Source organism: Malurus melanocephalus, unplaced genomic scaffold (genome assembly GCF_030028575.1).
Source record: "Malurus melanocephalus ecotype Western Australia unplaced genomic scaffold, MMel_1.1 scaffold_52, whole genome shotgun sequence".
Taxonomy (NCBI): Eukaryota; Metazoa; Chordata; class Aves; order Passeriformes; family Maluridae; genus Malurus; species Malurus melanocephalus.
The window spans coordinates 1,810,614-1,828,073 of NW_026623284.1; the positions used below are offsets into that span (position 1 = coordinate 1,810,614).

The following is a 17,460-nucleotide window of genomic DNA, read 5'->3' on the forward strand; positions in this document are numbered from 1 at the left end:
AGGGTTGGAAGGGACTTTCAAAGATCATCGAGTTCCAACCCACTGCCATGGGAAGGGACAACTTTCACAGGACCAAGGATGATACAAGTCCCATTCAACCTAAGCTTGAAGCACTTCCAGGGATGGGGCATCCACAGCTTCTCCAGACAACCTGTTCCAGAGCCTTGACACCTCACAATAAAGAATATCGAATCTAAACCTGCCCTCTTTCAGCATAAACCATTTCCCTGAACTATCACTACCTGCCCTCGGACCTGCAGCCTTCTCCTGCTGTAGCAGGGCTGTTGCTGCTGCTGTCTGGTGCCCTTCATGTGTGCAGAGCTGGTGATGCTCCAGGCTGTGGGAGCAGCCTTAGCTCAGCCCTCGTCATGTGTGCTTTATGGCACAATCTTTAATTGCATTATCAAAYACTCCTCAGCCCTGGCAGTGTTCATATGGGCTGTGGGAAAGTCGCTGCTCAGGGACTGAGGCGTCTCGCTGTYGTTTTTCTCCTTCTCATTCCGTTAGCAGCGGCGGCTGTTATTTATTACTCACCATCTAATGCCCTCAGTACATATGGAAGCATTTGTTTCCTTTACAGTCTTTTCAAGGGTCTGGGCTATCCACTGGGGTATTTGAGTGCCAAGTTGTTTTCTGTGAGTGGAGACTGCTGAACTGTGCAGCACAGCTGCAGGAGAAGGTGTGTGGAGAAAACTTGGGACAGGTTAGCTCCCAGGAGTGGAGCAGGAGTTGGCTGACGATGTTTTTCTCTCCCCTTCATTCCGTGTCTGTCTCTCCCTGCTGCAGGCAGGAGTGTGTAGCCACAGAAGAAAACCCACAGGTGTTTTTCTGCTGCTGCGAGGGCAACTATTGCAAYGAGAAATTTACCCATTTGCCTGAAGTCACCGGCCCAGAAGGTGAGTGACTGGGAGGGTGGGGAGTTGGTGTCTGTTCCTCCAGATCCAGTTTCCAATGACTTTCATAGAATTCATAGAATGTCCTGGGTTGAAAAGGCCTCACAAGGATCGTGGAGTCCAGCTCCTGGCTCTGCACAGGAAAACACCAAGATTCACACCCTGTGCTTGGGAGTGTTGTCCTTGAGTTCTCTTGTCTTTGCTCCTCGAGTTCTGTCAGGCTTGCTGCTGTGACCACTACCCTGTTCCAGGGCCCAACCACCCTTTGGGTGAAGAACATTTCCTAATATTTGTCTTAAACCTCCTCTGATTCAGCCTCATGACAACATTGAATTGTTGGATGTTTTGGTTACAAAGTCAGAAATCCTTTTGGTACTGTTCTTTAAGAATAGTTTTTAAGGTTGTTTCACTCTGTGGCTAAAGCATGTTGTACCACTGGAGACCACCAGCAAGGATTAGATTTTCTTTATGATGGAGAGTTCACYGTGGGATATTGCAAAACAAAATCCCACACAAGGGAAAGAGGGCAGAGTGATTTAGACAGCATGGATTGAGCCTCAGACTTTTGAAAGGTTTTTAAAAACACCTTCCTCATTAATTTCATAGGTCACAAGTCTCCAGATACCTCGAGCATCTGGGATTTTTGCATTTGACTCTGTTTTGTTTGTCTGGGGATTGAAAGGGAAAGCGTGCATGGCAGCTTTCAGAGTCTGTGGATATGCATCAAAGAAGAAAAGCAGTAGCAGGACCTTCTTCAGAGCCTGATAGAAAAATGAGGATTCTTTTAGCTGTATACTTTCAAAAGTATCATTCAATAAAAACTATTAAAGCAGGTGAATTTTTTCCTTAGGTTGGTTTGAACTACCTGCATTTACTGAGATGTTCCAATAGACCTTTATCAGATTTTCCTGGGCTTTCCTGATAGGTTTTTAATTGTTTACATGGGTTATATTATCTCCTGTTATTAACGTACCCGTAGCAACCTAGTAGCAAATATTCTCTCTCTCACAGTTTTTTTGTTTAATTTGGCAAGTCTTGCTATTTTTTCCTTCCCTGTCTCCAACATAGCAACATGGCTCCATTTAGTATTCCCATTGTTTGTGTCTCAACTGCACTGATGTAATTTGGAACAAGAACTACTGTGGGAATAGTGCATTTGATTGTGGCTCCGGCASCATTTTACTAAAAACTGACAACTTGTCAATCACTGTGAAAGGTAAAGCAACGCTGCAAGGGATTTTGTGCTCTCTTAATACATTTGGAAGGGTTAAGAGGAGGAAATGTTCTGCTTTTATGTATCCCAGCAAGAAACATCTATCTTAAATAAAGGTCAKATGGAGGCTCAGCTTGCAAAGTGCAGTTTGGGCCATTGTAACTCCATTAGTAACTCCATTACTWACTCTCCATTACTTCTGTGGAGAAGAGAGAACCATGGAGCCTCATGAATAGTGTTGGGTGAGACGGGACACGTCAGCCAGCATTGTCAGCTTTGCAGTGGAGGGAAGGATGGGGTTTGCTGGCCTCTGGATGTGCAGGACCTGAAGGTGTCCTTTTCCCTCGTTTACCCTGCTCTTTCCTCACAGTCATATACGAGCCGCCGCCGCCCACRCCCTCCCTGCTCAACATCCTGGTGTATTCCCTGCTGCCCATCGCAGTGCTGTCCATGGCCATCCTCCTGGCCTTCTGGATGTACCGGCACCGGAAGCCTCCCTACGGCCACGTGGACATCATTGAGGTGAGGCAGCTTCTCCCCTTTCTTTGGGTTTTACAAAAGGCMCAGAGGTTGCTCCGGTATCTGTTCACATCTACTTTGCTTCACTCTTCTCAGGTGGCCTAAATTTTCTTTTCTGTTTTTTGAAGTTGGTGGTACAGCTGGCTTCTGTGGAAGTGTCAGACTGATGGGTTTAGGTGAGGTTGCCACCATGTCCGAGATGCCTGARGGAGGGGATTAGACAGCCTGGCCTTGTGTCTGCCCTTCTTCCCAAACTCTAAACCTGATTTCAGACAACTTTTTAGAGCATCAGAGATTGTGAGAGATGATGAAGTTCCTACTAGCTTTATGGGAGGGGGGAAAATGTTTTCCCTGATGAAGTTCAGTTTTTATGAACCCTCAGAGAATGGATACAGGAGGCTTTGGGGTGACTTCATTGCAACCTTCCATGCCTGAATGCAGCCCACAAGAAAGATGGAGATGGACTTTTTACAGGAGCATGTGGTGACAGAACAAGTGGGAGGGGGTTAGAATTGAAAGATAACAAGTTTAGTTTAGATACTAGGAAAAAATTCTTCCCTGTGAGGGTGGTGAGGCACTGGAATAGCTTGCCCAGGGAAAACTGTGACTGCCCCTCCCTGGAGGTGTTCCAGTCCAGGCTGGATGGGGCTCTGAGCAACCTGATCTAATGGAAGATGTCCCTGCCTGTGGTAGGGGTTGGAACTGGATGATCTTTAGGGTTCCCTTCCAACCCAAACCATTTAGTGATATTGTGAACCTTTCCTATCTGAAAGCAGGTAGGACAGAGCTCCAATCCCCATATCCTGCATGAAGTTGTTCTCCTGGAGGAATGCAGAATTTAAACAGATGTGATCTGTATGACACTGACAGACCTGTTCACTGCCCATTGCTGGGGTGATGTGGAACATGCTAATGCAACGCAGACCAGAGGGAGGATTTAGGTGTAGTTGGCTGTCAGGTCACAAGGATCAAAAGGTTCCCACTTTTGGCAGGAGGTAGCCTTGAGAACATCGGTGCTTTAAAGCCCAAAATAACTTTTGCTTTGAAAACATAGGAGAATTCAGGTTTTGCCCAGAGCATGGCAGGCAGCAGTGTGACAAAGTGACACTTGGAGGTGTAGATTGTTATATGTGTTCTATGCCAATACCCTACAGAGCAAGCAAGATAGGGAATTTCGGTCTATTCRTACTGCAAACAGTGTATCTAAATAATTTCTATTAAATAAAATGTCACTTCTTTACATTTCTTTCCACACGTGCAGTCTCTCCATTCTTCCCCTCCCTTTATTTTACAGTCCAGCTTCAGCTGGTGATGGTGTTTTTCTCTTGTGCAGGACCCTGGCCCACCACCCCCTTCTCCCCTGGTTGGCCTAAAGCCACTGCAGCTTTTGGAGATCAAGGCGAGGGGACGCTTTGGCTGTGTGTGGAAGGCCCAGCTGATGAACGACTACGTAGCAGTGAAAATCTTCCCTATTCAGGTGAGAGGGACACTGCATTAAGTTCTTACTTGCCAGAGGCTTCCTCATCAGCGCTGAGATGCTCTAAGTGCTTATGGAGATTATGGTTTTTAARACCATAACAAAGATGCATTTGGGCTCTTCTGCTGGGGGAAAAAGTTCAAGGACCCTTCCTTCCTACACTTCTCGCTGCGTTATCTCATTACCAAATGCTTCCTGTAGCAGCACTTGTTGCAAGAAGGGCAAAAACAAGCACATTCTGAAATCTACAGGGTATTTTAACTCTCCTGCAAATGCCTGTGTTGTTTAAATCCAGCAAGGCAGGGCRCAGCTGTGGTGCCCAGAGCGCACACAAAGGGCCAGAGCCCCGGCTYTGTGTCCTGCCTGGGTGGATTGTAAATCTGGATCCAAACCTAGTGAGCAGTTTACAGCCTCCAAAGGCACAGCCCCGGCGCTGTGGAAGCAAATTGCACTGCAGCCTTTCTGTCAGCTCCTGTCTTCTGCTCTAGGAAACCTTTGAACACTCCTGACTTGATTCTCTAGGAATTGCAGATGAGAAGAGTAAAGCAATCAGAAGTCAAGTGAAAGCAGAATGAACTAAAATACCTTTATGCTCCTCTGCTATCTCCTTCATTACGTTTTCACTTYGTATTTGTTGTCATAGTGTTGCTAAAGGAGATCTGCACATCTTCTGTCCAAGCCAGCTGTGACCTACTAGTAAATATTCAATAAAGCCTGGATTAGATTTTGCAATTGCAACAATTACAGCCACAAGGCTGATCTGGGTGCCGTATGCACAGGCTTTATTCTTGCAGCTATCCTTAGGAAATCTTGACAAATCTTATTTCTCAGCAAGGCTGAGTTTGGCTTCCTCTGCGCTCCCCACACACGTCCTTTAGGAATAGCTGAGGATAATTTTGGAGAGGGGAGACTGAGGACAGAGACTTCCAGTGTTTCTTCTTTAGGGAAACAGCCCCATTTTGAAGGGATACATCACATCCTAACACTGGAGCATGTTTTTTAGAATGGTGTGAGCAGCTCTGACTGAACTGAAGGAGCTGTTTGCTTTAAAGGGAAGCGTGGTCTTTGATGGTGCATTTCTCTCTGCTTCAGGATAAGCAATCTTGGCAGAGTGAGAGGGAGATTTTCAACACTCCTGGCATGAAGCATGAAAACCTTTTGCAATTTATCGCAGCAGAGAAAAGGGGGACAAACCTGGAGACAGAGCTCTGGCTGATCACAGCTTTCCACGACAAGGTAATGTATCACTGCAAGCACATTTTGGGAAGGCAGAGAGGCAGCTGGTTGTGGTACAGCAGGATTGTAATCCCTGTAATCTATCCTGTCTGTTCCTGGTGGGCCATGACTCTGTGGTAGCACAGTGCTACCCTGCTTCAAAGGCCTTTCCTTTAAYGTTCAAGGCTTTCCTGCACAAACAAAGGATTAATAAAGGCAGGACCTGGGAAGAGAGAGGGGCAGAAAAAGCTACAGCTCACATCCATGGTGGTCACCATCTCCTGATGTGTGTAGATGAGCGTCATGGCAGACAGGTTTCACAGACCCAACTTGCCCCTTGCAGATGGGCTCCATGTTTGCTTTTAAGGCTTGGAGCCCATCTCCCGTTTCTGGGTTTGCTCTAGTTATAAAGCATGATTAACACCTCAAACAAAAGTGCAGATCTGGGGTTGAGCCAGCAGTGTTATCCCCCTGGTAAATCCAAGGTCTTCTGAGTCAATCATTGCCACAGCCAGCTGATACCATGCATCATCTTGAATTGTTCTTGTTAAAGATGATTTTTTCCCTGCCTTACATCCCATCCCCTCCCTGGCAGATAAGTAGACATCAGAAGGTCTGTGCTGTCAAGGGCTGAAAACTCATGAATGCCTCTGCTTTTTGTTTCTTCTTTTTACTTTCACTAGTGATTTTTTTCTCCCCCCTGTTAAATCAAGGCTCTGATTTCTCAAGCACTCTCTAAACCATTCTCTAAACTGATGACTTGGCACATCTGTCATGTAGAGGGGTCTGTGAGTAAGAACTGACAATGTCCCATTCTGCAGGGTTCTCTGACAGATTACCTGAAGGGCAACATTATCAGCTGGAATGAGCTTTGCCATGTCGCAGAAACAATGGCCCGTGGCTTGTCCTACCTTCATGAAGATGTCCCCTGGTGCAAAGGTGAAGGACACAAACCTGCCATAGCACACAGGTAAAGCCTCTTTCATTGACACCATCTTTGAAATGGTGCTGTTGAGTGGAGTAGGAGGTTGTGCTTTTAGGAAGTAAAAGGCTTTTTACCCAGTAAATCCTGTGCTAAAACAAGAATTTTTTTCTACTATGTAGAAAAGGGTGAATGGCAAGTTTAGCATCTTGCCTGTGAAATGGCATGGTTGGTAATGGTTGATGGGGAATATCTGAAGGGTAGGTGCTTGCCTCATCTATCAACTCTTCTCCTGTGGTGGGAAGGGAGTACTGGCTGCTGCAGAACTGCTCTTCGAAAGCACTTTGCTTGACAATATCATCACATTACAATCCGTGTACTTCTATGGCTGCGCCAGGAGCTGGACCCTATTTTTCCCTGTTTTAGACTGAGAACTYCACTGCTTGTCTTCCCACAAAGTTTTTGATCATTAGGTAAAAAATGGAGAAACTGGAAACACAGAAAATGGCTGCTATTTTTCTCTGCAGCTTTATTAGGCCCAAATTGTGCCAGGGTTCTTATGAGAGACCCTGGAGCAGGTGYCACCCTGCCACTGAGAGCTCCTGGCACACAGGGTGGCAGCACAGTGGGGACAGCAGGAAAGCAGAAAGCAGTGGGTTAAACCCTTGGTGCTTTAGCTCCTCTCTGAAGTCCCACACTACTGGTCCTGGACTAAAGCATCTCTGCTGAGTGGTTTGCTGGTGGCAGGACAGGATGGGGGAGATTTCCAGAAGGGATTTACAGGCTGTAATCTGTGGCCATACTCCCCCACCACCCACCGCATTTCATCGAGGAGAGACTTAAACCCCACGTCCAGCTGCAGCAATTTGTACCCGACCTAGCGGGCCTGTATGGCAAAATAATCCCTGYTTTTGCAAGGGTGTCCCTGCCCCCAAAACACCCCACCTCCCCAAACCTTAAAGTTCTGGAGAGCTGGGAACTGTTGAAAGAACCTGCAGCTGCCTTTGTGCTGCTCCTGGAGCTGACCCCTGTGTCCCTGACATTTGTCCCCGTGGAATAAAGGCAGTGGTTTATAGATGAAAATTCCTGAGGGTGGGGAACAGAGGAAGGCTATAGAAAGGCTTGAAAGCAACAGATCGTGCTCATTAGTGTCCCTGTCCATTTAGCAAGTGACAAAAGCTGGAGAATGCAGCATTTGTGTGAATTTAGCACATACCTAGTGGAGGAGGGATTTCAGGACACAAGGGATTTCCCTCGGATTACCCCATTCCTTTTAATTTTATTTCTAAAAGAAAACACTAAATGCATTTTAAATCTGAGGAGGGGGGCGTTGAGGGGTGTTTTTGAATGGCTTCCCASAGTGCACAGGATGGAGATGCTGGGGTTGCCAGGTGGAATTTCCCAGTCACTGCTGGGCAGGGGTTCAGCCAACTCCTCTGGGCCCCCGGCACTACAAGGAGGATTAAGGTTATGGAATCACTTGTTGGTGCAAAAGTGCCCCCACGTGGAAGCTGAAAATAAAATCTCTGGTGTCTCAATCGAATTAACTCACCCGTTACTCATAGTCTGCTTGCTCTGTAYTCCCTAGTTTGAAGTGCTATATGAAAAAAAAATAGTTTTCTTGTTTTCATGCTACTTCTGTTTATCTGCCACCATTTTAAGATGGTCTAATGCATGTGATGTTATGGGAATTCTACTTTGTGTGGCTTGGATTAATTAGGTCCTTCTCCCTGGCCCGGATACATTTTCACTGCAGCTCAGACTTGCCAGTTCAAGGTGGTTTATGGAAGGAAGGAAGGAAGAAAGGAAAGAAAGCATGGCAAAATGGGGGAATATATGGAGATAGGGGGGAAAATGGAATTGCAAAGGGAAATCCCTGCATCCTCTACCAAGATGTTTGAATTAACTGTTGCATGCCTGAAAGGCACTGCAGGTGAGCAAGAGCAGCATGTGCCTGTTCAGTAATGCTGGTTTACATCTTGTTTCACCTTGGAACCACATCATTCAGGCAGATTGTCTGATAATTTCTGTGTGGTGCTCACTGAGCCACTGCTTTGCAAAAATCTCGTGCACAATCTGTGCCATCCTGAGGGCATAATCCCCTAATGCTGAGCGAGCAAAGGCGTTTATCCATGTCATTAGATGATGGCTGTTTCCTAAGCCTGTGTCCAGGAAACTGCTGTAGCATGGAGGCAGGCACTTTCTAAGATGACAGGTAGTGGTAAATGCAGTTTTTCTGGAGGGGTACCAGTRTTTGGGAGGCTCTGCAAAACTGTGCTGAGTCCCTAGAGGTGATGGATGCTGGTTTCTGCTGGGGTTCACTGGCTATGTGGTGCCCTCCAACTTCACACCCACTTCCCCCATCTTAATCCCCCAGCCAGAAATGCCCATCATGCTGTGTTTAGCTTAGAAAGGATAAATCCTCTCTTCTGATATTTTAAGCTCAGAATCAGGGGCTGGGTGGCATAGGGTGATTTTTGCTTTGAGCTGATGCTCTGGCATCCGAGGCTGCAGAGAGCAGCCCCTTCTCTATGGTCCAGCAGTTTCTCTCTTCACAAAGAATTTTGACAGGTCTCTCTAGTGCAGAACAATCGTATCTGCCCTCATTAATTATTTTGTGCAGGCCTGCAGTGTCCTGCAATCAGCAGGGTCACCGAGTGAATTGATGATAGGGAAATTATAATGCTGAGCATACAGGACAATTGCCATCTGCTGTCTAAGGTCTGTAATTTAATTAGATTGCCAAACATTCCTTTTCAGATGAAAATGCAGGAAGCCCAGGGAGCAGGGCTCAACTGGTTAGGCCTCTCAGTATGATCTTCCTCCAACCCCCACCCTTTCCASTCCCTGCAGATTTACCTGAGCTGCCCTGAAATGATCCTGCTGCAGCACTGGACTGACACAAATGTCCCCTTCAAGCACAGACCCACCATCTCTGCTGTAAATTCTTACACCTGCCTGTGAGCTGCCTGCTCTGATCCTGACAGCGTGTCTGAGCGTGGCCTCACCCCCTTCCCTGCTTGCTTTTCAACCCTCCAAATTCCTCAGGGAAGATCAATCCAGCAATTACAACAGAAGGCTAATAGATGACTATGGCAAAAGTCTGTTGAAGCATGTAGCCAGGGTGGAGAGAGTCTCGYTAGCATCTGCTGATTTCCAGAAAGATCTAATTTTGTAGATAGGAGCAAACATCCTTACGAAGATAAAGAGCAATGTACTGCCTTAACCTGCCTTGGTTTTATTGTTGGGAATGAGAAGGACCCAGAGGTGGGGGTCCAGAGTGGTGCTTCGAGCAATAAATGGTGGCTTATATACAGCTTGCTCTAATTAAAATAGCTCCTTCAGATCAGATTTCATTTCGAGATCTATTCACCATAGAATTTGGCTGACTCTGTGCTGGTCAGCTCAGGGCTACTTGATTGTGTTTTAGGGAMAAGGGCAGCAGGGAACAGCCAAGTTAGTCAGCACTGGCCCTGCTGGGAAGCCAGGGAAGAAAGAAAGAAAGAAAGGAGCTGATTTATTGGGAGCTGCTAAGCCTGGGGACATACAGTGTGCTGTGCTGCAATGAGATTTAGACTCTTGCCATGATATTCCCCAACTTACCTCTTGGCTTGTCCATAGGGACTTCAAGAGTAAAAATGTCTTGCTGAAGAACGACTTGACGGCTGTGCTTGCAGATTTTGGACTGGCTGTTCGGTTTGAACCTGGAAAACCTCCAGGGGACACTCATGGACAGGTAATCATTACCTTTAACTTTTTTAAAAGTTGGCCTTGCCATAGCTCCTTCTGAGTGGGGGCTAGTTTGTGTAGATGCATTTAATTCTCTTTGAGGTATGTATTTTTTCCATAAAAACTTGTGCTCAGATAAATTCTGGGAGCTGCTTTAGTCTGGGTGAGTGGATGGATGCTCAAACCCTTCTGACTGCAGTGCAGGTGAGGTCCCCCCAAACCTGAGGCAGGGGGTTTCCTCCTTCAGACACAGGGCTCGTTGACTCTATTGTTTTGGTAATAAATACCCATGGAATCACAGAATCACAGAAAACCATGTTGGAAGGGACCTCAARGATYATCTGGTCCAACCTTTCTTGACCAAAGCAAGGCAAAAATGGCCCAGCACCCTGTCCAGCTGAAACTTAGAAGTGTTCAGTTTTGGAGTATCTGCCACTTTCCTGGGGAGACTGTTCCAATGGCTGAGGATTCTCGTTGTGAAAAACTTCCCTCTTGTGTCCAAACAGAATCTCCTGTGAGTAACCTGTACCCATCATCCCTTATCTTCTCTGTGTGACTCCTTGTAATGCTCTTTGTAGTCCCCTTTTTAGTACTGGAACACTGTGATAAGGTCTCCCCTCAGACTTCTTTTTCAAGGCTGAACAAACCCAGTTCTCTCAGCCTTTCCTCATCCAGCACCTTCCCAGCCCTTTCATCATCTCTRTGGCTCTGCTTTGGATTCTCTCCTGCCTGTCCACAATCTTTTTGGATAGCAGGGGCCAAAACTGCCCACAATAATCAYGACATGGCCTGACAAGCTCAAGTAGAGCAGGATAATGGCCTCTGTCCCAGCTGGTGGTGCTGCTGTTGGTGTAGCCCAGTGTCTCACTGGCTCTGTGCAGCAGAGCTTGTAGCCCCCCAGGGCCCTTCCCACAGAGCTGCTTCCCAGCCAGGTGGATCCCAGCCTGTGCTGCACTTCTGGRCTGTGTTTTCCCAGGTGCAATACCTTACACTTGTCCTTGTGGAACTTCTTACAGCTCTTGTCAGCCTCCTCTTTCCACCTATCCACTCTTCCTGAAGGGTGGCTGCACCTTCCAAAATGTTCATTTCCCYGCTCAGTTCAGTATCGTCAGCAAACTTCACCTGGATACACATGATCCSATCATCCACACCATTTAGGAAGATTTTAAACAGTGTTAGGCCCAACATTGATCCCTGGAGGACCCCACCTGTGACAGGTTGCCAGTTTGAGAAGGTCAGCTCTTGGCCAGTCCCCATCCATTGCACAGACCACTTATCTTGGCCATAACACAACTATTAAAACTCCTAAATATTAATATGAATACCACAATACAAATATTAATAATCCTAAAATGATTGATTTAATTTTAAGAATTCAGCCAGGCTGGCTGCTTGGGTGACCCTTGGCACAGCTGGCCGTGCACTGTGTAAACAACACACTACAATTTTACAGGCTCCTTATTTTCTGCCTTCGTGTTGCAGCAAGCAGCCCCTCATTCTGCTCTCATGCCAGGGCACAGCAAGTCTGTCATCCCCTCCTTGTGCCTCCGGGGTTTTCTGAATTCCTGTTTCCAATGCAGTCTTCCTTTTTTATCTTTATCCCAGAAGGAATGAACATTTTGTGTTAGCCTTCCCCAACTTTCCTCATTTTGGTCACCTTTTATTTGACTTCCCCAGTACGTTGCACCTCTTTCCACATCCTGACTTCACTCTGCCTCCACTGCATCAGGTAACAGCATGAACAGATGAGAATTTCCTTAAAGGAAATTATTAAAGGTGTTTCAATTCCCATGTTAAAAAGGTGCTTTTTCCCTTGCTGTCTCCTCTGTTCTCCTACACTATGAGCTGTAGTAAACACAACAATGGAGACACTATAATGAGCATTGAATCCCCTCARAATAAAAGGAAGTCTTTTCCAAACCATGGCAAGCCAGGGTTCATGTTTTACTACTCCTGTGGATGAAGGAGACTTGCTTTATCCAGGGCTATGAAACCAACACCTTTTTCTACCATTTCAGGATATTTAATTATTTATCTTCCCTGTTTTTTGTTGTATTTTTTTTTGTTTGGAGTTTTTTTTGTGGGTTTTTTTTTGTTTGTTTGTCTTTTTTTTTAATTTGTTTGTGGTTTTTTTTGGGGGGAGGTGGGGACTGAGAGAGAACTGAACTTTCAACAGTTAGTATAATGAGGTCTGACTGGACCTCTGAGTGTTCTGTGTGTCTCCAAAGCCAGCATTTTCTCATGCAGAGTGCTCTGCTGGAGCAACATGCAGTGGGATGCAGACCTGCAGTGTGCACTGAATGAGTATCACACACGTAGCCTTGCACTTTGGCTTTCTCCTTCAGGTGGCTTCCCTGGACTCGAGTGATCTTAATGAGAGTCAGTGTCAGAAAGAGCAGCTCCCCTTTGCTTGTTTTTYGAGCGAGGTGCACCTTAGCAGCAGTGGCCTCCAGGCCAATGTAACCAGCTGTCATTCACCTCCAGCCAGCAGAGGCTGAGGGGCCCAAATGCAATGTAACTTGAGCCGTGTTTTCTCTCTGTAGGTGGGAACAAGGAGGTACATGGCTCCCGAAGTGCTAGAGGGAGCAATCAACTTCCAACGAGACGCCTTCCTGAGGATAGACATGTATGCAATGGGACTGGTGTTGTGGGAGCTAGTCTCCAGATGTAGAGCAGTTGATGGTAAGAATAAAGATCCTCTCTTCCCTGGCAAGGGCTCTGTTTCAGTATGGTTTAGTGGTCCAGAGAATGGATTTGTCTCTGTTTAAAAAAAAAAAAAAATTGGCATATTTTTATTAAAAGCAGGTGACCTGTTTTTCATTTGTTTTTTAACATAAGCTGTTACTCTCTGCTGATAATAATCTTTGATGAGTGCTCAAGTCTCAAAGTGCTTTTTACTGTGTTGGTTACTTTGCAAATTGCTGAGAACTCAGAGGGAGAAGGAGCAGCCTGTCCCTCCAAGATGGGTTTCCTTTAGTCCTCAGCCTGCTCTGTGCTGGCACCTGCCTTCTTTCCTKTTACCAGGGCAGACTGTGCCCCAGAGAGAGCCACACAGCCAGCTTGGCTGTCACCTCACTTACGCAGGGCAGTGGGGTAGCTTGAATGGAAAGCACCTTAGTGAAATAGCAGAAACATGGGCTGGAAGGGTCTTTCTGGGTCAGCAAGCCCATTTCCCTGCTATCATAAATCATTAGTTATCGATCTTTAACTTTTGCTGATCAAGCCCTCTCTCAGTAGTGGCCTAGGTTTGTTGTTTCATTTACAGCTTTGGAAGACCTCACGTTTTCATGAAGGATCTCAAAGCATGAACTTCATGGTGTCTCCTTTCTCAGCTTTTTATCCTAAAATGGTGCTGCAATGTGGGGTATCTTTTCTGTCCAATCAACACATCTGTCCTTTAGTGACCTTTGCCATGTGCAAGACCTTGCCCCTGGACAGGGAAGCAGTCATGTTATTGTAGTAGCTCAAAGGCTGCTTCCTCCAAATTTTTTCTTCTTGTATAGATATGGGTACTCTGAACTGAATATCAAGTTCATAAAACAGYAGCACCTCACCTAGAGTTCAAAACTTTTTGTTGGCATTACAGTAGGACTGAGGAATGTGACTATAGTTAGGATGCCTGAATAAGTGTGTAGTCTCTTCAAAAATTTAGAGTCTAACCAGGTAAAATGCTGGAGGAGCAGGGAGTTAGGAGCACAGCACAGTAAAACACTGGTACACAGATCACTCATGTAGGATTGTCCTTCTCTGTTGAGGTGCCCCAAATATCCACTTCYGTTTTTCCTGTCATGGTTGTGACCTCCTGCCAGTTTAGGCAGCTGAGGTACTGCAGGTGCCCCACACAGTGCCACTGAACCAGAGGGAAGGCTTCCTTTGGGACGACAGGGAGTTACAGAGAACTTTTTCTGCTCTTCTAGCTCAGCAGTGATGTGTAAACAGCAGATTTAGCTTGGAGATCACCAGTGCAGCTTTTCACAGCCTGRGTTCCTCTTGGAGGAAAAGGAAAGTTGTAAGTGACTCTGTGCCATCCATTGGAGCAAGTGTTTCAGTTTGGTTTAGTGACTGCCATTGAGTAGATAAGAATATTGATAAGCTGGTTTAGTGATTTCATTCTTTAGAGTACCTAATCACATTGTTRGTGTTACAATTCATGACCAGATGAAGTGGTCAGCTCTATTTTAGTCTGGAAAGACCCTWTTGAAATATCCTCACTCTGGAAACAGGTCACTTTTTGCTACTGAGAAACTCTAAGTGATGCTGCAGAGTGCCCTGAAAAGCCCAATCAGTTAAGCTGGGCTGCTCTTTCTGAGAGAGCATCTATGCGTTGCCAAAAGCCAAATGATATTTCAATAAGCAGAAATTATTGCTATCATCCAGCATCTGCACTGATACTCATAACAGTTGTCTCATTCCCATGGCCCTGGGCATTTCACAGCCAGAACTGGTATAACTAAAGCATTCAGAAATCATTTTACACTTAGGAGCTGGTACTTAGGACAAGTGCATCTGGCTCCAGTGTGTCAGGGCTTACTCAAACCCACAAACAAGACAGATCACAAAGCAAGAAATTATAAGTGTTGTATATGCCTGACCTTGCTAGTCAGTGCTAAAATGAAATTATTGTCATGCTGGARCCTTTCTTTAGGTTATTGTGTTTTGAATTGCTATGTTAAAATGGGGGGAGGATGAGCTAATTTGCTCTTTCTATTAAAATCATTCATGGACTACCTGGCAAACTTCCTCAAGGAAATGGTGGGATCCAGASGCCTGGCCGAGGGTTCGGATTTGTAACTCAGCGAGGTGGAAAATGCATGGCCAGACAAGCAGCAGGGACAGCAAAGACCATTGTGCAGGAGGAATGAAAATCACATTTGTCTGCAGTGACATGTGAAYGTCAGCCTTTGTTGCAGTGGGTTGAGGTTGCTCTGGAGCTGCAGCTCACTCATGCATGGGGAGGCTGTGGCTCTGCAGAGGCCATTTCTATCCTAACCTGATTCTCTGTGTGCACCTTAGGTCCAGTGGATGAGTATATGCTGCCATTTGAAGAAGAAATAGGTCAGCACCCATCCCTTGAGGACCTGCAGGAAGTGGTGGTTCACAAGAAGATGCGCCCCGTGTTCAAGGATCACTGGCTAAAACATCCCGTACGTCGCTCCTGGTTAACAGTGGAAAATATTTTCCTGTGTGAAGGGAATGAGGGATGCAGTTATGCATTCCCAGTGTTAAGAGAGAGTCAGCACTGGGGAATGAGGGGCTKCTCAATATCTTTGTGCTCCTTTTCTGTTTATCTCTTGTATTTAGAATGAGCAAGCTGAATAATCAGCTAGTGCTGAACGTGGAGTGTGTGGTGGTTTAGCAGGACTCTAATATGGTGAAAGAATGGAAAATAAAGTCCTTTCATTAAGAAAAAGAAAACATACCATTGGAGACACTCCTCACAAGCTAGATAGCATGCAAGACTTGGAGCAGTTTGTGGAGGAAAAATTAATTAGATATGAAAGCAAGCAGACAATGAAGCAAAATGCAGCGTGGGTTTCCCAGAGGTAGTTCATTTCAGACTCACATTTTTAATAAAAGAGCTATTTTTTCTTAGATTGGGAAGATAAAGAGATGATGACATCTCACTGGGCTTTAGTAAGAAGTCAAATGATTCTATTTTGACCAAACTGCTACAGATTTGGCTAGACTCAGGTGTACTAACTCATTTCCCAGAAGTTAGGGAGAGCTGTGGACTGTAAAAGAAGATGAGTGTTCCACTTCAGATGAGGGTTCAAACAAGAGCAGCGTTCTTCAAGCACTGTTGAATTCAATTATTTTGGGGATATGGAGAGAAGTGATTGCAAACAAAGCAAATGGTTTCATAGTAACTGATACAGTGSTGCCAGCTCTCACAATTTTATCATGGGAATCATAATACTTGTTGTCTTTTAAAGCTCTAACTGCTGGATCTTGGGATTTATTTTGATATTAAAAAAGCACTTTGAAGGCTGGATGCGACCAAGCCTTAGAAAGCAGAAGCTTAAGAAACCGTGAAAACACATATTTAAAGTAATTTTTAAAGCTTATCTCGTGGTAATTGGCATACTGTGGAAAAAATACTGGTAGTTGTTTTTTAGAATATTGGCTGTGTTGAATGGACCTCCCCACCTTCTGCCAAGGTGGTGCCCATGATACCTTAAAGATCTAGAAATAAAACAACACACTTTCAAGRCAATATTAATATAGGAGGTAATATCAAAATTGGTCTTTATTGGAAGSCTCCAGGGGCAGATAGGGAAAAATGCCCCCTGCATACAGGCCGAATACAGTTTTATAAGTTTAGCAAATTAGCATAATTAACAAGAATCTCCAATTAGAAACACAGGTGATGAGGTAATCCCCTCTTTGGTACTAGCTGTACTTTGTTTATGAGAAAGTGTTCTGGGAGGGTAACTTGTCCGTGGTTCCCAGGAAAAAGTAAGATAGGATAGGAGCCTTTGGAATGTTTTGTCTTTCTGCCTACCCGTGCAGGGAAAAGTACTGGAGTCAACTAGGAACTATATAACTGTACAACAGTAATCTACAGAGCTATGAATATATATCTGAAGGAAACAAAAAAGCACAAATCATTTTGGCACCAGGCAGAGCAGGTGACGTTGCTGAAGGTGTTTTCTCCCCGTTGCTGTCCGCAGGGCCTGGCGCAGCTGTGCGTGACCATCGAAGAGTGCTGGGACCACGACGCGGAGGCGCGGCTCTCGGCGGGCTGTGTCGAGGAGCGCATCGCGCAGATCCGCAAATCCGTCAACGGCACTACCTCGGACTGCCTCGTCTCCATCGTGACATCTGTCACCAACGTGGACTTGCCACCCAAAGAGTCTAGTATCTGAGTCCTGGGTCCTGGTTCACTTTTGTCTTTCCAGACTCAGTGGATTTAAAAACAAACAAACAAACAAAAAAAAAAACCAACAAGGAAAAAGTTTAAAAAAAAACATACAAAAAAAAAGAAAACCACAAAAATTCAACAAACCCATGAATGCAGCTGCTATTTTATCTTGACTTTTTATTATTATTGTTATTATTATTATTATTATTTTTTTGGATTGGATCAATTTTACCAGCACATTGCTCTACTGTATTAAAAAAATGGACATTTCAGCAAGCATTCAGGTGCCGACTAATGAATGCAGAAAAGGTGCAGGTACCTCAGAACCTCAACAAACTCACTTCAGTTGTTTTTATTTTATTCAGTTTTTTGGGTTTCTCTTTATCAGTCTGTCTTCTGAGTGGAGCATCTGTGATATAAGCTTATGTGACATAAAGGAAAACCACCTACACCTTCAAAAACGCAATGCTGCAAACTGTGGAGGAAACTTAAGACTGTTATGTAAAGAATACACCTTCCTCAAAAGCATTTTTCCCCATTTTGGTTTCGGGTTCAGTTTCTTTTTTTTTTTTTTTTTTTTTTTTCGGATTTTTTTTTCAGACAAAAACAGCAGATGTGTCTTTTACGGAT

General features: G+C 45.2%; 1 protein-coding gene across 2 annotated transcripts in view; it reads left to right on the top strand.

Moving 5' to 3' along the window:
• ACVR2B (activin A receptor type 2B) overlaps positions 1-17,381 on the top strand; it is a 96,457-nt gene extending 79,076 nt beyond the window's left edge. For both annotated transcript variants that reach the window (XM_057365409.1, XM_057365410.1), the window contains exons 3-11: positions 787-896; positions 2,477-2,628; positions 3,959-4,102; positions 5,195-5,338; positions 6,139-6,287; positions 9,861-9,975; positions 12,512-12,650; positions 14,982-15,112; positions 16,640-17,381. In XM_057365409.1, coding sequence (XP_057221392.1) covers positions 787-896; positions 2,477-2,628; positions 3,959-4,102; positions 5,195-5,338; positions 6,139-6,287; positions 9,861-9,975; positions 12,512-12,650; positions 14,982-15,112; positions 16,640-16,834 — 1,279 coding nt within the window. In that variant the 3' untranslated portion in view covers positions 16,835-17,381. The remainder of the gene's footprint in view (positions 1-786; positions 897-2,476; positions 2,629-3,958; positions 4,103-5,194; positions 5,339-6,138; positions 6,288-9,860; positions 9,976-12,511; positions 12,651-14,981; positions 15,113-16,639) is intronic.
• Positions 17,382-17,460: the final 79 nt, after the last annotated feature.